This window comes from Passer domesticus, chromosome 1 (genome assembly GCF_036417665.1).
Source record: "Passer domesticus isolate bPasDom1 chromosome 1, bPasDom1.hap1, whole genome shotgun sequence".
NCBI classification, from domain to species: domain Eukaryota; kingdom Metazoa; phylum Chordata; class Aves; order Passeriformes; family Passeridae; genus Passer; species Passer domesticus.
Window position 1 is genome coordinate 71274349 of NC_087474.1, and position 23313 is coordinate 71297661.

General features: G+C 36.9%; 1 protein-coding gene across 3 annotated transcripts in view; it reads right to left on the reverse strand.

Annotated features, from left to right (window-relative positions):
• Positions 1 to 350: 350 nt before the first annotated feature.
• The window catches only part of KDM1B (lysine demethylase 1B), a 28076-nt gene continuing 5113 nt past the window's right edge, over positions 351 to 23313 (reverse strand). For 2 of the 3 annotated variants that reach the window (XM_064423030.1, XM_064423012.1), the window contains 18 exons: positions 22575 to 22664; positions 21691 to 21802; positions 20884 to 21000; positions 19877 to 19915; positions 18551 to 18755; positions 17277 to 17461; positions 16228 to 16404; positions 15282 to 15356; positions 14573 to 14710; positions 12940 to 13111; positions 11995 to 12122; positions 10423 to 10554; positions 9961 to 10035; positions 8963 to 9079; positions 8005 to 8130; positions 5872 to 5994; positions 3762 to 3914; positions 351 to 3216 (listed from right to left, as the gene is read on the reverse strand). In XM_064423030.1, coding sequence (XP_064279100.1) covers positions 3133 to 3216; positions 3762 to 3914; positions 5872 to 5994; positions 8005 to 8130; positions 8963 to 9079; positions 9961 to 10035; positions 10423 to 10554; positions 11995 to 12122; positions 12940 to 13111; positions 14573 to 14710; positions 15282 to 15356; positions 16228 to 16404; positions 17277 to 17461; positions 18551 to 18755; positions 19877 to 19915; positions 20884 to 21000; positions 21691 to 21802; positions 22575 to 22664 — 2248 coding nt within the window. In that variant the 3' untranslated portion in view covers positions 351 to 3132. The remainder of the gene's footprint in view (positions 3217 to 3761; positions 3915 to 5871; positions 5995 to 8004; positions 8131 to 8962; positions 9080 to 9960; positions 10036 to 10422; positions 10555 to 11994; positions 12123 to 12939; positions 13112 to 14572; positions 14711 to 15281; positions 15357 to 16227; positions 16405 to 17276; positions 17462 to 18550; positions 18756 to 19876; positions 19916 to 20883; positions 21001 to 21690; positions 21803 to 22574; positions 22665 to 23313) is intronic. The other variant, XM_064423023.1, reaches the window with a different exon arrangement.

A 23313-nucleotide genomic window follows, 5' to 3' on the forward strand; every position in this document is an offset into this window, starting at 1 on the left:
CCATACTTCTCAATTATTACTAGCTTAAATTTCATCTGGCCTAAGGAAAGTAATCTAACACATGCTTATGAGTAGCTTTGTAAAACTTGGAGGCAAAAGACAGTGACTACAGTTTTGTCCAAAGAATAGCTGTTAGGACTTAGAGCTCAGAGAAGGCTGTAAAGTAGCACTGCTGAGGAGGTGTCTGGCTGTAAGAATATACCAAAATGCAATCTTAATATAAAATGTAATAAAAAAGTAGGCTTAGCCACTAAGTTAAATTTAAAGGAAAAAAAAAAAAACCCAAAAAACAAAGCAAAACAAAAAACAAAAAAAAACAACAAAACAAAACAAGAAGCACAACAGGGGCATCCCATGGATAATTTCCAGTTTTATTCTGCTGCCATAACATAGTCACACAGAAGAACTGAAGTGTAACAGATCATGCTCTGCATTCAAATCTTTTTAATAACATTTCAATAAACCTACTCAAAGAAAACATTCCCCAGTTCTTTATTTGAGGGAATAAATTAAACACAAAATAAAAAATACATACACGCTTGAAATAAATTTTAATATAGCTATTAAAAAAATTCTGGGCAACATTAAAGAATGAAATCTCAGAACCAGCCTGATGTTCTTACATATTTCAAATCAATGTAAATTAAAATGGAACATACTTATTTACTCCTCAAACTTCAGTGCAGCACAAAACAGTTTTAAGTGCCCTGGCACCAAAACAATATACAAATAATTAGTAGACTAGGCCATTGGTAAATTTACCATTTGTTATAGTTTTTCTAATGCTGTAAGCGTGCATCATCTAAAGCCAAATGTGATAGTATTTCTTCATGTCCATCTCTTTTCTCTCGAATACAGCATTTATCTAGCTGCAAAGATGTAGCCAAATTGAAAACGCCAAGTACAAATTAACAGAATGACATCAAGCATGTTCATACAAACTTTGGACTGGAGAAATGGATGCTGAGCTTAACTTTCCAGACCGTTCCTATCTGAAATGTGACATGTATCTGTTACTAAGCTGACTGAAGTTTCTAAGCAAGATTAGCTGAAGCAGCAATTGAATATAAGGTTTTGGGCTTGTAGTAATTAGCTTTTTTTCCCACCACCAGAAGCTCCTCTCCTAAGAATTTGTCATACATGATAAAGTGGGAAAGAAAGTTGGAACTCCAACAAACATACATAAATCTCAATCTTTGCTAGTTATGCCATAAATTGGCCTGTAATATATGAAATTAACAAAGTGCAAATGACTGCCAAAAGCAAAATTTGATATCCTGATTGTTTTTTATCATCAGAAGGCTTTGTCTTGTTTCTTACAGCCTTCAAATTGCAATTTAATACTTGGAAATACTTTAAAACTGTACATACCAGTATTTATGTAGAGGAAAATTATGAACAGCTACACTCTTCCTATTAGTCCATAACTCAGCTTTAAGAAGCAGAACAGCATATATATCTGAAAAACATCTAGTTATATAAACATCTTCACCTTGTAAATCAAAGATTAAATAAAGGGTTTTAACAATATCATACCTACTCTAAAAACAAAATACTACATATTTGAAAAGAAGAATTGCATTTATTCAGAAGGACCCTGCTGGTGTTCACAGCCAGGTTGAACAAGGCCTTGAGCAACCTGGTCTCATGTGAGGTGTCCCTGCCCATGGCAGGGGGCATTGGGACTAGATGATTTTTAAGGTCCATTCTAACCCCTTAACATCCTGTGATTTTTCTTAAGGTTGCCTGTTTTTTATGTCCAAGGATGCAGCTTTTAAGGAAATAAGCATTGCATCATTCTTAGATGAAGGGATTAATAAAAGAGAAAATGCAAGAGAATGGGGCAGGATAGAGTAAGCGCTCATGTTCATTTCAGAAATCATGACATCTACGCAGCCAAGTTACAGAGAAGAGATGTAAAAGTGGATTTTCATTTTTTTTTGTTAATACGAATATAGTGGAACAGTATTACAATAGGTATCCCAGTTACATCTCTCTTATTTCTGTTGAAAAATATTTTCCTCTCTGTCCCATGAAAAAGCTACTAGATAGATGTCTAGCTGTTACCGAATTACTCTTTCAAGTTGTTTTTAATAATACTTACATAATAAAAGAAAAAAAAATAAACTTCAAGTCAAAGTGCAAGCCACCTTGTTTCAGCCCTTCATAAGAATGTTAATATTTTTCCTCATTCATCTTCACTTATTTTTTATATATAAAACTTCAATGAGCTATTAGGAACGTACAGTCCTGCACCCCCCACTGTACAGTAAAATCAGCAGATACTTCCTCTATTCAGCCCAAATTAATCTGGAAGTTTCTTTTCAAAATAATCACAGCAATATGGTATTTTTAAGCTGTCCTGTTTCTACAGAAGCAATGAGCAAATCTAAACTCTTAGCCTATTATTGTAACATATTTCAAAGTTTTTAAAAGTAAGCTAGAAGTTAATTTTTCAAGTTTTGATCAGCTACAATAACCTTTCTATGATTGCACTGTAAACTGTTCCAGCTTTCTTATTTAAAGGAACAAACTTCATATCCCAAAGCCCGCTTAGCGGATGCTTAGAATATGAAAAAATATTATAGAAAAGGTTACTGATTGCAAGTGGGAAAAGTGATAGTTGAGTTCCTTCCTACATTAATCCTAGATTTTTTTTTTCTAGGCTATTCAGGCTCTTGGAAGCCAGTTTGAACTCCTATGAGCATAATCAACCTGAGAAGCACAGTTAGTGGAAAATTCCCATATCATTACTAACTGCCAGCATTTTTAATGCTCAACTTAGTCTTGTTTTAATCTGACCTTCTGAAATGAAGGTTCACAATAGCATGATTTGAGCCATACAGAAGAGGACTCTTGACAAAAGTTCTCTTAGTTAAGCTGTGGCCAACAATTCCAATGTCACTCCTGCTAGTAATACCTTAGCTGGAAAAAAGCCCCCAACAATATGTATCATCAGGGCCTAAAAATGGGGTGGGGGAGAAAGAGGAAAAGGAAGATGAAGACTTTATCTTCAGGTACCATATACTATTCAAGTACCACGTAGGAAAAAGGCAGCAATAGGAAACTTGAAGATAGTTTTACCCACAGAAATCAATTAAAAATATATCTATAAACACAAAAGTTCAGTACTCAAAATGCTGCTATTTTGCTGGCTTCTCGAACTCCACTCAAGTAAGCTCCTGTAACAGTCTGAGGAAAGTGCCTATTTGTGGCCTGTAGCAAAAAAAAAAAAAAAAAAACAAAAAAAAAAAAAAAAAAAAAAAAAAAAAAACAAACACCACAACAACAACAGAGAAAGAAAAAAAGTCAATCATTTCTAAAACTGACAGTATAAAATTTTAGTTTATAAGATCAGTTTTGTTTTCCTTAAGCATATACCTACATTTTTAAAAGCCATGGAAAACGTAGAAAAAACATTAAAGGAAACACTCAAGATTTTTAGCAACTTCAAAACTTGCAAGTAAGTCAGCTACAAAAGCAGCAGTCTGTTCTGCTATCTGCACTTTAGTGGGCCAGGTTAAGTTCTGCCCCAGTACAGAATGCATCCTCAAGTGGAGTAACAGACAATTTGACTAAAAATTAATTTTACTCCTGACCTAAAATATTTGGTAGACTTCCCATGCCCAGAATGATATAAATAGAGAGGGTTCTGTGTCAAGAATCATTATCATATTTATATACTACCTCTGCATTAATGGTGTTGGGTAGCAAGAGATGATCTTCCATAACAAACTGCTCCCAGTAACAAAGATCCTTACCTCACCAGCAAAAAAAACTTTTCCTTGTATGTCTTCAGCGATCATGTCGTAAGCTTCACCGCTGCCCCCGGTTTTCACAAAGCTGTACGCCATCTGCAGCCAAGGGTCATTGCTCCATCGAGTAACAAAAAACTTCACTGGGTCAGGAACCTCCTGCATAACCAGAAGAGAAGTTAAGCACTGCAAAGAAAAGTTCAGAATTGCACAGCTTTTTTTCAAACATTTTCTAGTAATCTTTGGAGTATTTAGTATTATTAAGATACAGATTAGATCACATTCCAGAATTATATTTTTTTTTTTATTACAATACTAACCACAAAAATAATTGTTTGCTAGACTCGCCTGATGCCTGAAACATCACAGCTGCACTATTCTGAAGGCAACAGATCTGCATGTTGTAATACATGTAGAAGTACACAAGAAAATAAAATCCCCTTAAAATACGTATACACATACTCTTGTGAGCAAATACAATACAGATATTGTTCAATACGTATAATGTAAGCAATTTTTGTCTTGGTTAGGCATAATGCTTGTTACATCTAGCTTGTTAAATCTCAAAATTCAATTTTCATTCTGGAGATAATTTTATTCCAATGGATCAATAAGATGATTTAGCTAAGATCAGAAAATGAGCTGTCTTGAAAACTAGGTTCAGGGAGAAAACAAAAACCAGGAAGTTGGTCTGGCTGAGCCACAACGAGTAATACTGTGTATTCTTTTTCACATTGCAGAATGCAAATTCCACAGATTTCTGCCAAAAAAGAGCCTGAGTAACACTTGTATGAAGGCTTAGTCAACTACAGCTGTGTCTGACTCTGGAGGAGCTCATGACAAGTAAACAGAAGCAGCTCTGCTTGCCTCTTGCACAAGGTCTGGTATCGCCGGATAAATTCCATTCAGGCAGTACATGAGAAACACAAGCTCAAGCGATCAAAACAAGGACCAGCCAAATATGACAAGTTGTACGGATGTCCCAGAAGTAGCTCTGGTACACCCCTGAAGCTATTTTGTCTTTGAAAAATCCCACTGCATCGTCCTCAGGTAACTGAAATTCACAACTAATGTAAACCATGGAGACAGCCATGAAAATCACTCTTCTGGTCCAGATGGGACCCAAGACCCATTTGCTGCATTTTCGTGAGATCAAATACAGGTATGTGAACTTCCACTGCATGTGGTTCTAGTAACAATAAAGCCATTACCAAGCATATGTTTCTAGGAATAGTTGAGTTTTCACATACTGAACTTCTTCAAAGATGATTAATCCTAACATTTGAACCATCAGTAAAACTTGAGTGATCAGCTCTGAACACAATCATTCCTGAGGATCTAACTGTTCTAAGTAAATTAATTGAGGCATTATTGTCTCTAGAGTGGAATGCAAATAACATTGCTAAGTGAGAGTGTTTTGCTTGCCCTAGATTTCCCTGATTTTCTTCTAATGATGATCTGAGGGGAAGGAAAAAAGTAGAAATTTTTATCTAGTGTGTTTTTTTACATTCAGGATGTAGGGCCCTTGCTAGATCATTTTGCCTGTACCGCCATCCCAAGACAGCTGAGAAAGGGTTGTTAGTTAGTAGAAGAGAAATGGATTGGTTTGGGGGTGTTGTAATTTCAGTTGCCTTGGCATAGCAGAAGGCAGAAATCAATCAAATTAATCTAGCTTAAAGATCTTATCACATATTGCAAGTGCTGATGACCAGAAAAAAAGTGACAACTAAGTAAGAAGTGTGTTTTGTGTTACCTGCCTAAAGTACTGCTTTTAATTAATTTTGCTTTTTAAAAGCATTTTAAAGGATGATAGTTTCATTTTAAATGATAGCATTTAAAGGATGATAGTTCAAAATAGATCATTCTATTTTCAGTTATATACTACTGTCCTTCAGAGAGATCTAAGATATTTCAATATACATTTTTCACACAAGAGTCCAAATATTGTGATTTTTAGTATGTCTCAAAGAAAACCTATTCCCTGAAACTGATAAGAAAAGAAAAATAGTTTTAAATGTCAAAGGTCTGCCTATACATCATGAAGTACTACATTTGAAAGCTTTATTCTGGTGACAAGTTAATTCATCTCATAATAAAAGAGGCTTGCTTCTCTTACCTGCTCCTTAAACAGCTCTCGGAGTACAGTCATACACTGCTGCAATACTTGTTGATCATCTAAATTCTTAATGGTTGTCACAGCATCTCCAGTGACCACTGACATTAAAATGCTTTCTTTGCCCTAAAAACAAGACCTTATTAAGTATTTCATAAACAGTCTATTTTAACTGGTATTGCAAAGATATTTTCAGCTGCAAGGCAACAGTTGTTCTAGAGAAAAGTGGGTTTGATTCCTTGGAACAAAGGTGCATATTCTACAGTAATTGTGCTCAAATTACTACATATTCTGATGTCTTGTTCACAGATCTGTTACAGTCAGCCCCTTTTACTACTTGCTGAATTCACAGAATCACAGAATCACAGAATCACAGAATAATGAGGTTGGAAGAGACCTCTAAGATCATCAAGTCCAACCTATGCCCTAACATCTCAACTAGACTATAGCACCAAGTGCCATGTCCAGTCTTTTTTTAAACACATCCAGAGATGGTGATTCCACCACCTCCCTGGGAAGACAATTCCAGTGCTTTATTATTCTTTCAGTGAAAAATTTTTTCCTAATATCTAACCTATACCTTCCCTGACGTAGCTTGAGACTGTGTCCCCTTGTTCTGTCAGCTGCTGCCCGGTGGAAGAGACCGACCCCCACCTGTCTACAACCTCCCTTCAGGAAGTTGTAGAGAGCAATAAGGTCACCTCTAAGCCTCCTCTTCTCCAGGCTAAACAACCCCAGTTCCTTCAAACGTTCCTCATAGGGCTTGTTTTCCAAGCCCCTCACCAGCCTCGTTGCTCTCCTCTGGACACGCTCAAGCATCTCAATATCCTTCCTAAATTGAGGGGCCCAGAACTGGACACAGTACTCAAGATGTGGCCTCACCAGTGCCGAGTACAGGGCACTCTTCCTATCTATCTACTTAAAGGCTGTACCCCAAAAAAGTAACATTGATAGTGTTAGACTTTGTGCACCCTCTTAAGCTTCAGCTTTGTGCCAAGCTTTCACCTCAGCTGTACTCCATTTCCAAAACGTGGTGACAGAGAGAGTCTATTTAAATACTATTTAGATGTGTTTTTGATCAGACCAATACTAGGTTCTTACCAGCAGATTTTGGATCAAGAAATGAAAGGTCATGTCTACTGGTATTTCCTTCCATTTCATGACATCTGCTACCATGCAGAAGTTTTAGAGGTGAAGTGGTGAGTAGGGAAGAGCACACAGGTTCTGAGTGCCTTTAAAGCACTCTGCCTCTCTTGTTTATGTAAGGCAGTAATTCTTCTGTTACTAACTTTGGTAACTAGTAGAGAATAGCTATCAAGCAAATTAAGCATTATATGTAGGGTCTCTGGACAGCAGCAGCACACTGAACCTCTTGTAGCATGAACTTAAGAGTATTGGAGAGAACTCATTTGAGCAAATTTGTATACAGGCACAAATCAGGCAGTAACAAAGCACAAACGTCACAGGATGGTTTCCTTTTGGAGTAAGACCTCAGGTTACAAAATGGCCTTTTAATTGCTGCCAAGTAGTAAGCAGCAGCTGTTGTAAAAGTATGAAGAGGTACAACATAAATGTGTAATGTATCTGCTTGGAACTAGGAGGGAGGAGAAACATGATGTCAACCCACTGGTTTCAATTTGCTTTGAAATTCATGAGTATGAAACTGACCCTACAGATCTCAGTTTCATGCAGAACTTGCTGTTTGTCTTTTCTTTTGCTATTCCAAATAGTTATTCAGACTACTGAAAACCAGTAAGCATTAGTAAGTCAGCACGATCTTTTTAACTGGATTTTCAGCTGATTTAATAAGGGAACAGAGTCCTAAACTGGAAGTGACTAGTAGCCTTTTTCCCACATTAGCAGGTTTATAGTAAAGTGTTACAGACTTGTCTTCAGTAGAGATCGAGAATGTACTTGCTTGTATATTAGTCTGTATCTGAACAATATAAAACATTCCCATTTATTACAATAAAATATCAATGAGATTTATCTAGATAAAAACACTGCTTCCACTGCTTTTAATAGTTGCAGATGTGTAGGCAGAAGAAAAAATTTGTTGTTTATTAATTATTGCACCTAGATTTCAAACTGAATTTATGAAGGGCCAAGAGAAAACACAGTTGGCATCTATCATACCTCTGGATCCATGTCATAGAAGACACTAAAGAGCCCACGTTGGCTAGAATTGGGTGGAACATGACCAAAAAAATCAGCTCCTTGAATTTTACTGTCCCAAAATCTATATGGAAACTGCAAGGCAATCTAGAAAGATACAGAAAAATGGTCTTTAAGCATTTCATACCACACAACTCATAACAGGATATGGTATATGTTCTTCTAACATTTTCCTGTTTCCACTCATGTAGATACAGTTCTTCCTATGAGTGGGTCTCAACAGACAATATATGAACCTGTCCTCCAAGGGGGACAGGCAAAGAAAAAAAAATGCTGATGTCATAAATTGCAAATGCATAGAATATCAAATCCACAATGGAAGTAATTGTGTAAAATGCTCAAGAAATTTAGCAGATTTCTTTGAAATAAATAAGCAGCATCCTGTTGTTTGGAGTTTCTTAATCTTGTCTTTAAATTTCAACATTGTTATAATCCTGTTTCTGTCATTACTTTGTTACTGTTTTGTTCTAAGCACACATCTTACTGGGGAGCTTTTCAGGAGAGGCTGTGTTTTTGTATTGGGAAAGGGTAGGAGATTTTACACTGGTCCAACACACAACTTTCAGTATTCTTCGCAAATACTTTACAAACTTCCTAGGTTAAAATGTCCTGAAATAAACACATTATTGGAATTCTGAAAGATTGAAGACCATCATGAATCAAAATTAATAACTAAATATTTAAACTGTGAAATTCTTCTGTGAACAGTTTCTTTAAAAATGCCATTAAGCTGTGAAATCTAAGAAACAGAAAGAAATGTGATCCCCAATAAGGTTTTGCTCTCCTGGGCTCCTGTATACAAAACATAAATGTATGTTTACGCATCATAAACCCTGATAAATACACTGCAAAAGCAACATGGACAAAACAGCCAATATTTCTATAAAAAGAAAATTAAAGGCAATATGAAATCACTTACTTTCTCAATGACTCCTGCTCCCAAACTATTAATGGCTTTAATTTTTTTTTCTGACAGTGGAGGATTAAACTGAATGGCATTTTTCTGAAGAAGGGCCAGTGGTACAGTCACTAGTACCTGAAAGAAATAGCTACAATCACAACAGTACCAAGATCTGAATACAGCACCTAAGCCTCACAGCATCCTCCTAACTACGGATCATGCCAGTAAGACTTAGATTATGCTAGTAGGATGCAGCATAATCATGCACCAGACATTTCTAGATTAATGTCTGGTTTTAGTTCCCATTAAATAAGCATTTATTTACACATGTCTTACATTCAGGTAAGAACAGATCCCACAGTTCATTGATCTTAAGTCATGGTCTGATGAACTGCTTGTATCACAGTGGCTAACCATGCTACCAATACTTCAGTAAATGATAGTCAATGGCTCTCAGATAACTAAACTGTCTGTTTGACTTGACAGATAGTCAGTGATTTGGTTTGAATTCCTCCAGAGATTGCTTCTCTTTAAAATACATTCAGTAACATTGTTGATGTCAATCCAATCTTTATCAAATTTACATATAATTTTAAAAATTACTGAAAGCTAAATTACTCACCATGAAGAAGGTGGGGATACAAAGAATAAGAGAGACTGAGAAATAGGGGTTGTCAAATCCTGGAAATTTTAACATGATATACATGGTAAGGGGGGTAAAGCTGAGCAGGGAATGGAACTAGATAACATAAATGTCACTTCAAAAGACCAGATAAAAATCTATTTGCTTCACTTAATAGTCCTTAGTTTTTCAAATCAACTTATACTCAAATCTCAAGCATGCTCACCAAAAATTAGACTCTAGGACACCCAAATAAAGGCCACTAAAATACATGAGTATTCATCCTTGAATGGGGAGAAAATTTACTAAATAGTATTCTGAGAGAAAGAAAAGGAAAAAAAGGACATGTACTGTGTGATCTGTAAAATGCTTAGTCTTGACGTATACTTGGTACCTTTTGTGTTGTCCACACCGTCCCATCTGCAGTAGTGATCTGCACTTCTTCACCAGAATAGTCAATACTCTGAACCTATCAAAAGACACATTGAGAGAGTGTACTACAAAATGCACATATGCAATGCAAATTCCAGCAAGAATAGCTAAAATAGCACTTGTCAGCAATCAAGAAAGTGAATAACACAAATTTCCAGAGAAATTGTGAAAGACAAAAAATAGTCTTCATGAAGCTGAAAAAGAAAAATCATCATGATTCTAACATGTAAGATCATATAATTTAAATACTGATAGTCCTCAGAGAGAATTTCAGAAATGTTGAAATTATCCTTTTGGTTCTTTTTAAAGACAAATTGAAACAGTCACAGGTACAGATTCACCTGGTCCCAAAGAATACAAATACATGACTGGGTGTTTCAAAGCAATCCAAGACAGACACTGCATCAATGTTTTCCAGACTCACTGGGAAATTTAGCCGGATGTCCAGCCCTTCCGCCAACTTATCAATCACAGTTGAATATCCCACAGTTAGAAGAGTGTGATCTCCAGCAAACTGGGCAAAAAATTCATTGTGGTCCCATGAGCGTGCAGATACCTGTGGACAGAACATAACTGGCTGTTTCTACTGGTGAGGGGACATGGGTACTATGAAAAGTTCCACAGTTTAGAAGAAGCCACCCTAGTCCCTTTGCAACTGGGAAAAAAAAGTGTATCACTAGAATTCATGGCAATGCTGAGAAAATCAAAATGCTTATTTACCTAATGCTAGTATGTAATATATGAATTGCTGGATTAAGAAAAGTCTCATGGGTTGGTCACTAGCAAAGAATTTATGGTTCTGCTTAGTAGAGAAAATAAGGAAAATAGTACAAAAATCCAGGTGAATTGCAGTGTATTTATTTCAGTTGACTGTATCTAGCAAAGCAATCAGATTTTACAGCCTTAGGACTTCATATAAAAAATGGAAATAGCTGATTTCCCAACATGAAGAGGAAAATAAGACACAAAAAAAACCCCACTCAATGCAATTTTTCTATCACTTTGAAGTTTGTTCCATGATACCTTTCACTGACCTTGTCCTCTAGCCCTGCAACCTTATAGCTAATAAAACAGTGCAGTAAGCAATTGCCACTTAGCAGTGAAAAATCTGAAACAATTTTCAAACTACTATTCAGATGCCAATTCCTATCATTGTAGATGCATAAAATCAATCATATTTTGATTTTAAAATTGAAGGTAAGGTAGATTTTTGCATCATTCTTAATTCCCCTGGGCACTCATGGAATATGAAAATCTGACCTATCAAAATATTTTCCAGTGACTGCTCTGGTATAGCACTGTCCTGCAGATTTTTGTTATGTTCTTGTGTGCTTCTCAGTTCAGATTTGTGCATCTGCACATATCAGTTGGCTGTCCCACTGCTGTAGTACAATTGACACTGAATGTCTTTAAATGTAGCAACAGGACTGAGTAAATAATGCACTGCCAACACCATGATACTTTTGTATTTCCTGGAGCTGTTTGGCTAAAACTGAAGTCAGGAGAGCAGCCAAGTATCAGGCAGCCAAGAGTACCTAGGAGTGGTGAACTGGGGCTCACCACCAGCATGCTGGAACACTTTAGGAGTCAAATGCCTTTATTCTCAAGATATGTAGCAGGGATGAGAAATACCTCAGTTTCTGAACAGAGCTGAGAAGCAGAAGTCACACCAACATCTGAGGAAGAGTAACTCTCCTGTGAATCGTATCACCCAGAATCTCAGCAAAATGCCTGGCTCCCTTCTAACCATCCACTCTCAACTTCTACTTAAAGAGCATCTCACTGGAAGCAAATCAGGAGCTCACATCAGATTAAATAAGGCAGTGTTGGAGTCAGTGTCTCAGTGCTTTCAAACAACAGGTTATGGGTGTAGGAATAGTCAGGATAGCTGATTCTTCCTCTAGGGCCATAGAATGGATCAGATGGTTTCTCAATATTACTTCTGACTGTCTTCTGTGAAGCTCGGTCACTTCAGAACACAGCTGTCAAAACCCACCTGAGAGAGATTGCTGCCGCAGGCATATTCCAAATTACTGAGATGGAACTGTAGCACTTTTTCTTCCAGCTCACTGAACTGGATACCAGACTCCTGAATAAAGGCTTTATAGATCTCTTGTATTTTTTCTGTGAAAGAACACATTTAAAGTAAGAATATATGACAGTTTGTCAGAAGTGCTACTGCATTGCAACATGATGTTCGCTGGATCACAAGATTTTGACGCTTATTGCTAATTTGTACCAAGATGTTTTTCTTCTCAAAGAAAAAAAGAAGAAAAACAAAACTGCAAGATCTTTTCAGTGATAAAGTACAACTTTGTTCTGTAGTCATAGGTTTCTGAGTGAGACAAGAGAGAAATTAATTATTTAGCTATCATCAATATGCAGGTGAAGATTTCAGGTAAAATACACTTTAAGATAATGGAGGATCCTTGCAAATAAATCCTGATTAATTTTTACAAAATCAAAGAACTGAGAAATTTGATCTAGGGCTCACTGAAGAAAATAGGAGTTACTAATTCTGTCTTACAGAATCCATGCTGAAGAGATTTGGGAGGCAGACATTTCTGAGCAAGTTTATTTTTTGCTGTTGGGTTTGCAAGCTGTAAGTGTGGTGGGAGGCGTTACCAATGGAGATGGGACTATTCTTGCCAGCAGAAGGCTTTGATCAAGCTCTTTTTTAGGCAGATTAGTCAAAAAGTATAGAAGCTAACTCTAGCATGGCCTGCTTCAGCCAGAAACAAGTCTTTTGAGCTGCTAGTGACACTAGTTATACTGAAAAAGCTACCTCATAAAACAAGATACAATATCAGAAATATCTATTGGATTTACGGTCAGATGGACAGCCACAGACTTCTAAAAACATCTGGTATAAGAGTCAATTTAATACAGAACTTTATGAACGCAGCCAACATCTTCACTTTGCAATACATGTCTCACTTACCACCAAGAGGAACATCTTGATGTTGAGTTTTATCTTTTCTCCACTCAGAGACGACATCTAGGATGGCATTGAAATGAAAGTCCATACGTTTATCAATAGTGGGATCTGTTATCCTTCCACCTTCCTGGATCAAGTCACATTTCTCCCCTAGTTTGTGCATTTTAATGCCAAGCTTAAGAAAAAGACATTTTATTGCTTTTTTAAGTATGGAAAAACTACAGCACCCAGCCTGCTCAAAGTTACTTAACCTAAGGTGAGTGCCTCACATTTAGTGATACTATTTAAAAAACATCAACAACTTTAGTCAGAGTAACTCCTGCTCTCTTCAAACTGGAATACCAACAATCCTATCTGTTAATTGTCCACAACATTTTTTTTAACTTTTCCATCCTTTCCTTTATTGGGGATTCACAGAAAATTCCTCTGGAACTTTTCTATCAGGCAAAGGCTAGTAAAGAAATTTAGTCTGGTAATCAAACATGATGAACCAGTCTCCTTTATTTCTACCTCAATTTATTTTCTAAGTCACAATTAAAATCAGTTTTATTTTTTACAACTTTCTAGTGTCTGAGACCCAAACAGTTCCCTGAATTCAGGAATTGACAGGATATTGCTTGCCAGTTAAACACCAGTGTTATTAACAACCAAGCAAAGAAAGAAATTATTTGGAATTAAACCTTGCTATGCTTGTCCATCCTACATCAAAACACAACAGAGCTAAATTTGAATAAAGATGGTTTTGCATTCTACAGAGTCAATCCAGAAAAAAAGTAGCACAAATACAGTGCTAATTTCTTCCTAGGGGCTTTTTACTTAGGACATGCTCCAGTGTTTTTCACATATCCTCACATCTCTCTAGGCTGTTGGTCACCACTGCAGATGTTAAGATACAGCTGTACTTTCAATGAAAAATCACATTAAATGACCACAAAGGCATGAGCATCTGAAGTATATCCAGAAGTCATTGTTCCTCATTTCATAAATAAAACATGATTTTTTTAAAAAAACCCAGAATTTCTTCATGGCACTATAGGGCACTAAACAATTAAAATGGCATAGGCTGGATTTGCACGTGTCTCTGAGGAAAACCCATACTCAGATTCCAGATGGAGAAATTCAGATTCCTACCTCCAAAAAACCAAAACCAAACCAGCAAGTAATAAGAATTTTTAAAGAAATTGAACTGCAGCATGTTTGCATCAGTAGCAATTTAGTTGTTAGGCATGTAAATCTTAACTAGTGCAGAATTCAGCTAGAAATATCAAGAGGCTGCAAAGGAAATCCATCACAAAAGCAGTAGCCTCCCACAGTAAAGCCTTTTTCAGCCCTGAGGAAAGCTGCTGGGGACCTTTTATGTTACTATCTCTAGAAAAGAGGAAAAAAGTGGTTTCTTCTGGTTCTGAAGCTGGATCCACCTTGCTTTTCTTTACGTAATGTGCCTGAAACCATTCTAGAGCCCTTCTCTGTTCCCAACTGTTATCAAAGATATATTAGCAACATGGAGTTTACTTACAATGCAGAACAGGATTTTAATCCTGTCACAAGAAAAGGACTCCCACCCCTACCCAGCCATCTGAGCTTGGCTTTAACAAGTTTTTCACTGGTGATAGTCATGACCACTGCAGGAACCCACTTGCTCACACATTAGTGCCACTGGGTTGTTGACACATCCATTGACGATTTGTGCACCTCTTCCAACAGTGACTCCTGTGAACGTCTTGTCATCCCACACTCGGCCACCAATTCTGTCTTTAGCTTCTAAGACAATGACCTGCGGCAAAGTGCAACTTAGTAAATTGCAAGGCTTAATTCTATTAAACATATCTGTTCAACTCCAGAGCAAACAAGAAAACAAAACACAAAACCCCCCCCCAAGCAATCCTGCAGTGTTAGCAGTCATAACACTTTTTTCATTTCTGGATTATTTGTAGTTAATTTATGCATTTAAATCATCTTAGAAAGGTTACACTTCGGGGTGGACACATATAAATGTAACTGTTACTTCAGAAACAACCCTAACAAAAATAAACCTTCTTTTTTTAAAAAAAGCTGAAGATTTATTTTGGAAATCTCAAAACTGGAGTTTAAGGCACGCTACAGGCTATTAAACACAAATAGCTACAGGCTATTTTGTCTATACAAAATATATGCTGCATGCTGTTTAATTTTAGATACAAATAAATGCTGGTTTTAAACAGCAGGTTTACTCAGTAAAACTCCAGATTATTAGGGTGCCCTGTAAATACACGTTTGTAACAAGAATGTAGGCTTGTTCTTTTTGATGGACAACACTTTTCAAAGAGAGGAAGTCTGATTTTTTTATGTACTCTAAAGCGTCTTACCTTAATTCCAAAGTTGTGCAGTTGTCGGGCTGCTGCTAATCCTGCTGCACCAGCCCCAACAATAATGACAGATTTCTAAAAAATATTAAAGTATTTAAATAAAAATAGTTAGACATAAAATAGAAACTGTAATTTCACTCTCATTTGCTAAAGGCAAAAATGTTTGTAGGTTTCAGAAGTCCAGGCTCTCTTGTCATCTAAAGTAATCTGTGATAACTTTTAAAGATGGCAGCACATTTAATATAGAAAAAGATCAGTGGTAGCTTTGAAAACAGTTTTTAAGGACTTCAAAAGAAGATGCCTCAGGCTTTTTAACAGAAGGAGCTGAAGTAACAAAAGTAGGAATCTATTTGAATTTATCAGACAAGAAACATACTTTCCTTGTAAAGATTTCAATTGGGTTGACCCATAAAAACTATTTTATAAATTAAAAACATCTACAAATACACTTTCCAAACATGACTTACAATTTCTAGGAGATATCCTGTTACAGAATACTGTAACTTAATAAATTTTGGGTGCTATCTAACAACTTGCTAGTCATAAAAATGTTCCCTCTTAATCACAGTTCTTGCAAACCAACCTGGAATAGCAGTTTCTTTACCTATGGAAGCAGAGGTGTATTATAGAAGCCACAGAACCTGTATATTTTTCACACAGTTCCCATCCATTTGAACAGCACATGGGAAGAACAAACCCATGGGAATGAATTCCATAGATTTTAGTGGGAAAAAATCTTTTTTGGAAGGAGTCTAATTGACGTCATTTCCGTACCCATTGAAGGCATAAGAGAACAATGTTAAAAACATATTAGGTTTGAGATGTAATTTTCCCTATCATTCCATCCATTTATGTAAATGAGCCAAAAATCCAGAACCAAAAATTTATTGCACGCACCATGTAGTTTTATAGCACTAATAATATAGGGATTATTACAGCAACTTACATTGTGGTATTCCTTAGGAAGAAGGTGTTGGTCAGGACTGACTGACAAAATCCCTGTATTAATTAGCCCTTTCCTTGTCATAAAATACAGGATCCTCTCCATTTCCTGTACACAACGGATCCGCACAAGGCCCCGAACAATTATATGATGGATACATTTTTGAGGGGTGAGAGCCTCCTGCAAACGAGAAAGGAAGAATAGAAATTGCTGATTTTGTAATATTCCATTTATAAATATTATGTAAACATATGAAAACTGTAAACCAAATGGTAAAAAAAATCACACCTCAAACTTCTGAGAGCATTTTAAAAGAATTTTTATGGAAATTTCTTGTTAGTGTGCTTTACACAGTAAGGTAACAATTTATTAAGCAAGATTAACATGGAATAAAACCAAATGAGTCTAGAAGAGACTTTTGATAACTCCATGGTATGTTCCATTAGTACAGGAATGGTACTGAAGCAGATTCCCATTTACAAAATGAACCTACATGGTGAAATGTTCACAATAGCATTCTAGTAAAATCCATTCCAAAATGGCATTCTGAAGGAAAAGGAGATTAATATCCAAAGCCTTTCACATAAATGCAGAGATCCCTATCAGAAAGCATTGGTATGTGAAACTTCAGGAGTTCGACTGAAGGCAGTGCCATAGGCTTAGCCTAAATAAAAAGACAATCACTTTCCTGTCCAACAGTCAGGTTTAAAAAAAAAATCAAATCAAAAAGCACCACAAAACACTGTTTAGATGTGTTCAAGCATCCCTTTAAAAAGCTGGACAAGCACTGTAGAGTGATAATTTAAAAACTTATGATTTTTACTGCAGAAGAAGCTCCTATGCGGGGAAAGGAAGGGGAGGGGAAGGGGAGAGGAAGAAAGAAAAACTCTCAACCCCAACAAGCCCCCAAAACCTGCCAATCTTAGAATGGATTTTCAAAAACATGGGAGAAATTTTTCTGGTGCATAAGAAGACATCCAAGAAGTGAGTCCCCATACCAGAAAAGCTGCTATTATTTTTAAACAAACAAATTAGCTATCACCATCTCTTACCTTGCAGTTTGTGTACCACAAAGCCAAAATCAAGTTTCTCAATGCCAGGTACATGGTAGGGTCTCGTGAATATTCTGGGAACTCATAGAGCTCATCCAGTTCCATGACATCTGGCCTCACACAAAGTGCTTTCCCACATTCATTGGGCTGGTAAAAAGGCTGGAAATACTTGTTCATGCCTGCAACTGCATAAAGAACACACCAGGAATTAGTCATACTCCATCATATCTTCATCATGTCCTTCTCCCTCTAAAACAATCCACTGACCTCACACAGATAACAAGTAAGGAAGCTTTCCAGCCTCTAGGAGCCTCCAGAATGATTTCATTTACATGGCTCTCCTCCCTCCTGCCCTCTAGGCTGTACATTAATTATTGCCCTGCTGCCTCATGGGTACGCCTTGGACCTATCAGAGCTACAGTTTTGTCAAAGAAACAATAACTTTTCATGGCACTCCAACGCCATCAGTCCAACAAGGAGTCGGATCTAAATTCAAGTCTGAGGACTAGCATCACTGTACAGACTCAGGCAGTATTCTGAACTCCTTTCTTCTTCAACACCCAATACTGCCCAGAGGGAGTAGTAATTATTCATCTTCCACGTTCAGTACTGGTAGCTCTACGTAATGAAGTTTTCTGTTAAGCGGATATAACATCTGTTGAACATACAAACAGATTTATTTTCAGCACTTGAGGAGAACAAAGCCTGCTAAGACAGCACAGAAGCTGAAATTTCCTCAAAGCACTCTCCCTGAGATGAGTAAGGTAATTCAGGATTGTCATTCTCTATACCTCACCTATTCTGCCAATCTGGACTCTGAGGCTGTCACTAGCAAAAAAAAGAAATCTAAACAGAATCTGAATGCTTTAAGAAATCAATTTCTTTTTTTCAAAGCCCCAAGGTTCCATGATATAAAAACTAGCCGAATCCTAGTGTTTTTTTGATAAATCTTCATTTCCTCAAGAATGCCAATAGTCTTTAAGTACCTACATGGTAATTTCTTGTTTCTGTACACAAGTGACACTGGCACACAGAAAGCCTCTGTAGTCTGTGCTTACTCCCTAAAGAAAAGCTGTAAGAAATGTATTACCTTTATCTTACAAGCAAGCAAATGGCATCAAACGACAGAGACAGTCAGACAAAGACTGTGTATTAGTGACTGCTAAGAACAGAACCAACCTGAATCAGGGAAATTAATGTGCCTTATAAACTGAGCTATAACACAAGATCTATCACACCTATTTAGGCAACAGAGCCCTGCAGATGGCCCTTACCAGTCACATTAGGCACGCTCTTTAGGTGCTCTAACTTCACAAGGTTGGATTCACCAGGTGACCGATTAGTGCTGGTACAGGATGGACTCATGCCCACGCAGTCTGGATAATATGCAGCTAGAAAGGGAGCTGCCACACTGTCTTTCAGCAAAGGAGGGAGTATGAGCATGGAGTACCACCAATGGTCTGAAACTTCAGCCACTCTCTGGCCAAGCGGAGAAGTGAAGGAAAGAGGGGAGAAGAGAACATGTCAGTACTTCAAAAACGTTGGAAAATTAACCAATTTTCCCCCTCCCTCCAAAACTGAGACCAAAAAGCACTAGAAGTACCAATCTCGGAATTGCAAGTCATAAAGACATTTTCTCTCCCTCTTTCCCCCTCCTCAGCCTGACACAGAAAACCTATAGTATTGATCTCTTCTCAGACATGGAGCTGAAACTTCACAAACTTCATATCATGTGGAAAGCAAACAAATTAAACAGGCCAAAACAACACATCTATGCCTTATCAGGCCCTTTACAAAACATTTACAGTCATTTATGCATCCAAAAATCTGAACTTAGAACTAAGTACACACTAACTGATCAATTTAATTTAGATTCTGCTATCCCCATCAAAGACCTTCAAGAACCCTAAGTGCTAATGATTCACCCTTAATTTAGAAGGCATGCATCAGGGAAACAAAGCCACAAAGCTTCTACAAAAGTCAACAATAAGCTTGAATGTGTTCCATTTAGAAGTATCCTGTAGATAGAAGTACACTTAGAAGTACCTCAGGTACACTTGTGAACGCGGCTTATTGAACATAAGTTTATATGAAATCAGAAATGTGAGGTGGTGTGATCACAAACCCCTTGAAACACCAACATACATCATGTATGTACATTTTGTATTACAAGGGAGAGGAGAGAAAACATGCTTAGGTGTTCTCTTGCAGTCTTCAAAAAAGTGAGATTAGCTTGACTAAAGATAGAAACTGCCTGAAAGACAAGGAAATTTTAGGATGGGGAATTTTACTTGAAAGCTGGCAACTGAATACTATTTTGCCTGATCAAAAATGAGAATTAGGAGTAAACTTTGAGTCACAGGCCATGACTAAAGGACACCACAAACCACTTGAAAGCTACTTAGGGAAAAGAGGAAAAATATGAGAAAATAAAAGGCCCTAGGTTCTGCTGCAAATAGTGTTTCTCAGTTTCCTGAGCAAAATGCATAAATACTGACATAATTGGTCAAAGAAGCAAAATAAAAAATGAAATAAATATGCCATGCTTTAAGATTGCTTTCATATTCTAGGACAAATGAGGAGGAACAGCCACTACTCACCAAGTCCTCAGGCATGGAACATTGGTCTGAGCCCTCAGTCTGAAAGAAAAGGGAATGGTATGAGAGCTGTTCTTATGTTGAATGGAAAAAATTAAGTATAAAGCAAAATAATTTTCTATGGCATAATTCTCTAAATTAAAAAAAAAAAAAGTGTTTAGTGTTAACCTTCTGTAGTAGACATGATTGTTAAAAAAAGAGGTAGAGAAATGTGTAGGTCAAAAACACAGCACACCATGAAGCAAAAGCACTCTAAAAATGTTTCTCATTTGTTAAGTAAGTTTCTACTGATCAGACATTAAAAGATACATTCTATTCCATAAAATGGGATAGAACACTGAAACAAATTCAGAAAAAAACAACAGAATTTTACAGAAAAATTCTGGAAATATCACACATTTTTCCAGAGCAACTCTTTTAGTCTAGATTATAAAAGACAGTTTCTTATTTATTTTAAGAGTATCTTTGTCACAGGGTTAAATACTGATCCTTCAGGTTTTCATATGGTCATTATTTTCATGCTATGTTTCTTCACGTTATAAGTGCCATACAGATTCTATGGCACTTTAAGGACTCTTTCAAATTTCAGGAGTTACCTTCATGCCAAAGCTGAAACTTTTTATGTAAAGTTCCATGACAGACTTGATAGCAATTAGGAAAAGCTCATTGAGCTTTTCAAATGCTTTCCTCAATAATGAAAAAAGGCCACACAAAACTGAAATGAGAATTTTGGTGTATTTCTATTTTGTGGCACACATGCTGATAATAATCCCCTAGCTGAAGGATTTTACAATTGACTGTGCAGACAAATCTATTTCAGACACTTCTTTCTTGACAGAAAACAAAAATTCCAAGTAGCATTTAGGCTTGCCACTGTGCAGCTCTCCAGGCCATCAGGCTTTCATTTTGACATTAGAGACACTGAGCAGCAAGCAAGAAGAAATTAATTTCTGCAAACAAGAAATCCCAACTTGTTAAGTTTCAATATGAGCAAAACTGTTGTGTGGTACCTTGGTGGAATTGTTCAGTTTCATACCACATCTGTAGGTTTTTGCTATTTGTGGTGTCAGTTGGATTTCCTTTGTCAGCTGACGCCATTTACCACATTCTGGCTTTGTGCACTGCACCTACAAGTCAAAAAACAAACATGTTTTTACTTGCTGCTTGTGATTACAGATAAGATTAATGCAACTTAAATAACCAGTTAGAAAGAAGCCAGACATGGGAAAGTTGTAAAACATAATTGTTAGATACGTTCTTGTGTAATCATCAGGTCATAAGTAGTGTTTGATCTACAGAAATATTCTACCCATTTCTGCAAAACTGAATTTCTGCACAGAACCTAAGGCCCAAATTAATTCAATTCCCCATTACTATGGTTTTGGTAGACTTTGCAAGCATTACTTCAAAAATATATTCTTCATCACTTAGAGAAAAAAAAAAAACTCAAACAAAACACCACTACCACCAAACTTCCTTCCATTCCCATCTTTCTTCTGCTCTTTTTACCAGGGAAATACAAAACCTGATTTCAAAGTCTTTCACACTTACACTCTTCCTGCCTAATCTCATTCTACCTGAAAATCACAACCACTGCTTCACTTAAAAGTAACAGAAGATTGGTCTTTGTAGGGTGTGGAGAAAGTCTCCAACAGTGGAGGAGCTGATCGGAATTTTTATCTTGAGCTTTTTCACAATCCTCTAATACTAGGAGGAAAAAACCACAAAAACTCAGCCGACCTGCTGCTTGAACAGCAGAATATCAGAAACACATCAAAACATCACATTCTTATTAAATAAATCACCTTTCACCTCACCCAGTAAGGAAGCTGTTGATCAGCCATAAAAGCTTTTGGACTGGGCTCACTTTTACCATTGCTTGTCCAAATCCTTTTCCAGGCAGTGTATTTCTCATAACCATCTTTATGGCTAAGAAGCAAGAGAAAACAGCAAGCAGTCAGAAAATTGAATATCTAGTTTGCTTCAAGCAATAGCAGTTACTCTAAAATTAAACATTTTCTATAAGGACAGAGAAATAAGTCTGTAGAGAGCACTCTATTTCTGCTGTTGAAAGGAGAGAATCGTGGTTCTTATGACAGCAATCAATTGCATCCTGACCATATGTCCAGTTGCTTATGAGCACAATTCCTGGTATCTAAGGCCTGGACTGAGTGATGGGTACTGCTGAGCACATAAGTACACAAAAGCCTCGGTAGAGCTGGATGTAATTCCCACTCAAATGGGAAGGAGCTGGGAGCTGAAAGCACCCTGTTAACCATGACAAGAGTCTTCATGGTCACTGAACTGCAATAGTTAAACTTATTTCTAATTGCTTTTTATTGTACTGCTTTAGAGAGGCAAGGTCTCCCAAATGCACAGTGTAAAGTGAACTTATAAAGAAAAACACATTTACTCATAATTTAAAATTCTCTGACATTGTTTTTAAAAAAGACAAAAGCTCCAGGATAATTGCAAATACACACACCAGCCTGCCTAAACTAACCAGTTTTGTTCACGCTGCCCTGTTGAAGTTGATTAGTCCATACAACACCTGCAGTTTTATCATCAATGTCTAAGCCTCATTCTGAGCAAAGCAAGCACAGAGGACCAATCTTTGTATTATGTTTATGTACATGATGTTTCAACAGCTGCCAAACTTAAATAAGGTTTGAAAGGACACAACCTTAATTGGTAAATCTACCTTCGGTAATAGTGGTCAAAACATTCATTGCAGAAGTGTTCTCCACAGGACAGATGATACCATCTAGACGTATACCCATTTTTTGCACATCTGTAATGCAGGAGACATAGAAATAGTTTTATAGTACATTTAGGGAAAAAAAAAAATCTTTCTATTGACATTAGCACGTTCTAGAATGGGAACAAAATATTCAGAACAAGCCAGGGCTTTATGTTACATTCATGAAGGCTGAGTTACACATGGCACTATAGCCATACAAATAACAATAAGGTCATTCCAATTGTCTCAAACATTTCCAGTTTCCAAACTAAGCAACACCAGATGCAAGGGGGGGCAAAGAGTACACAATGTGCAGTTTCATAGTTGGTCTGGCTTTCAGCAGCCTCCCTCTAACAATGGTCAACTGAGCCTGTATTTAGTACCCTATAAGCAGGCATTTCCTGAACATGAAACACTGAATATGTGCTGTGACACACTAAGTGCTTTGGAAACGTGTAAGGTGACAAAGCTCCTCTCCACAAGAACTTAGAGTTCCTTTACTTTACTGTATTTTCTTCCAATACTAGTGCAGAGTTGGGAGGGATCATTTAAATTAGCATCTTTCTTGTATATGTGATCAGTTGATTCATAAGTCATTACAATGTTCTGTCCCCAGAACAACTGACAAAACTGTAAAGGCAAATCTGAACACAAAACAGATGTTTCCTCTTTTTTTTCTCATGTACAACTTGTGATTTTA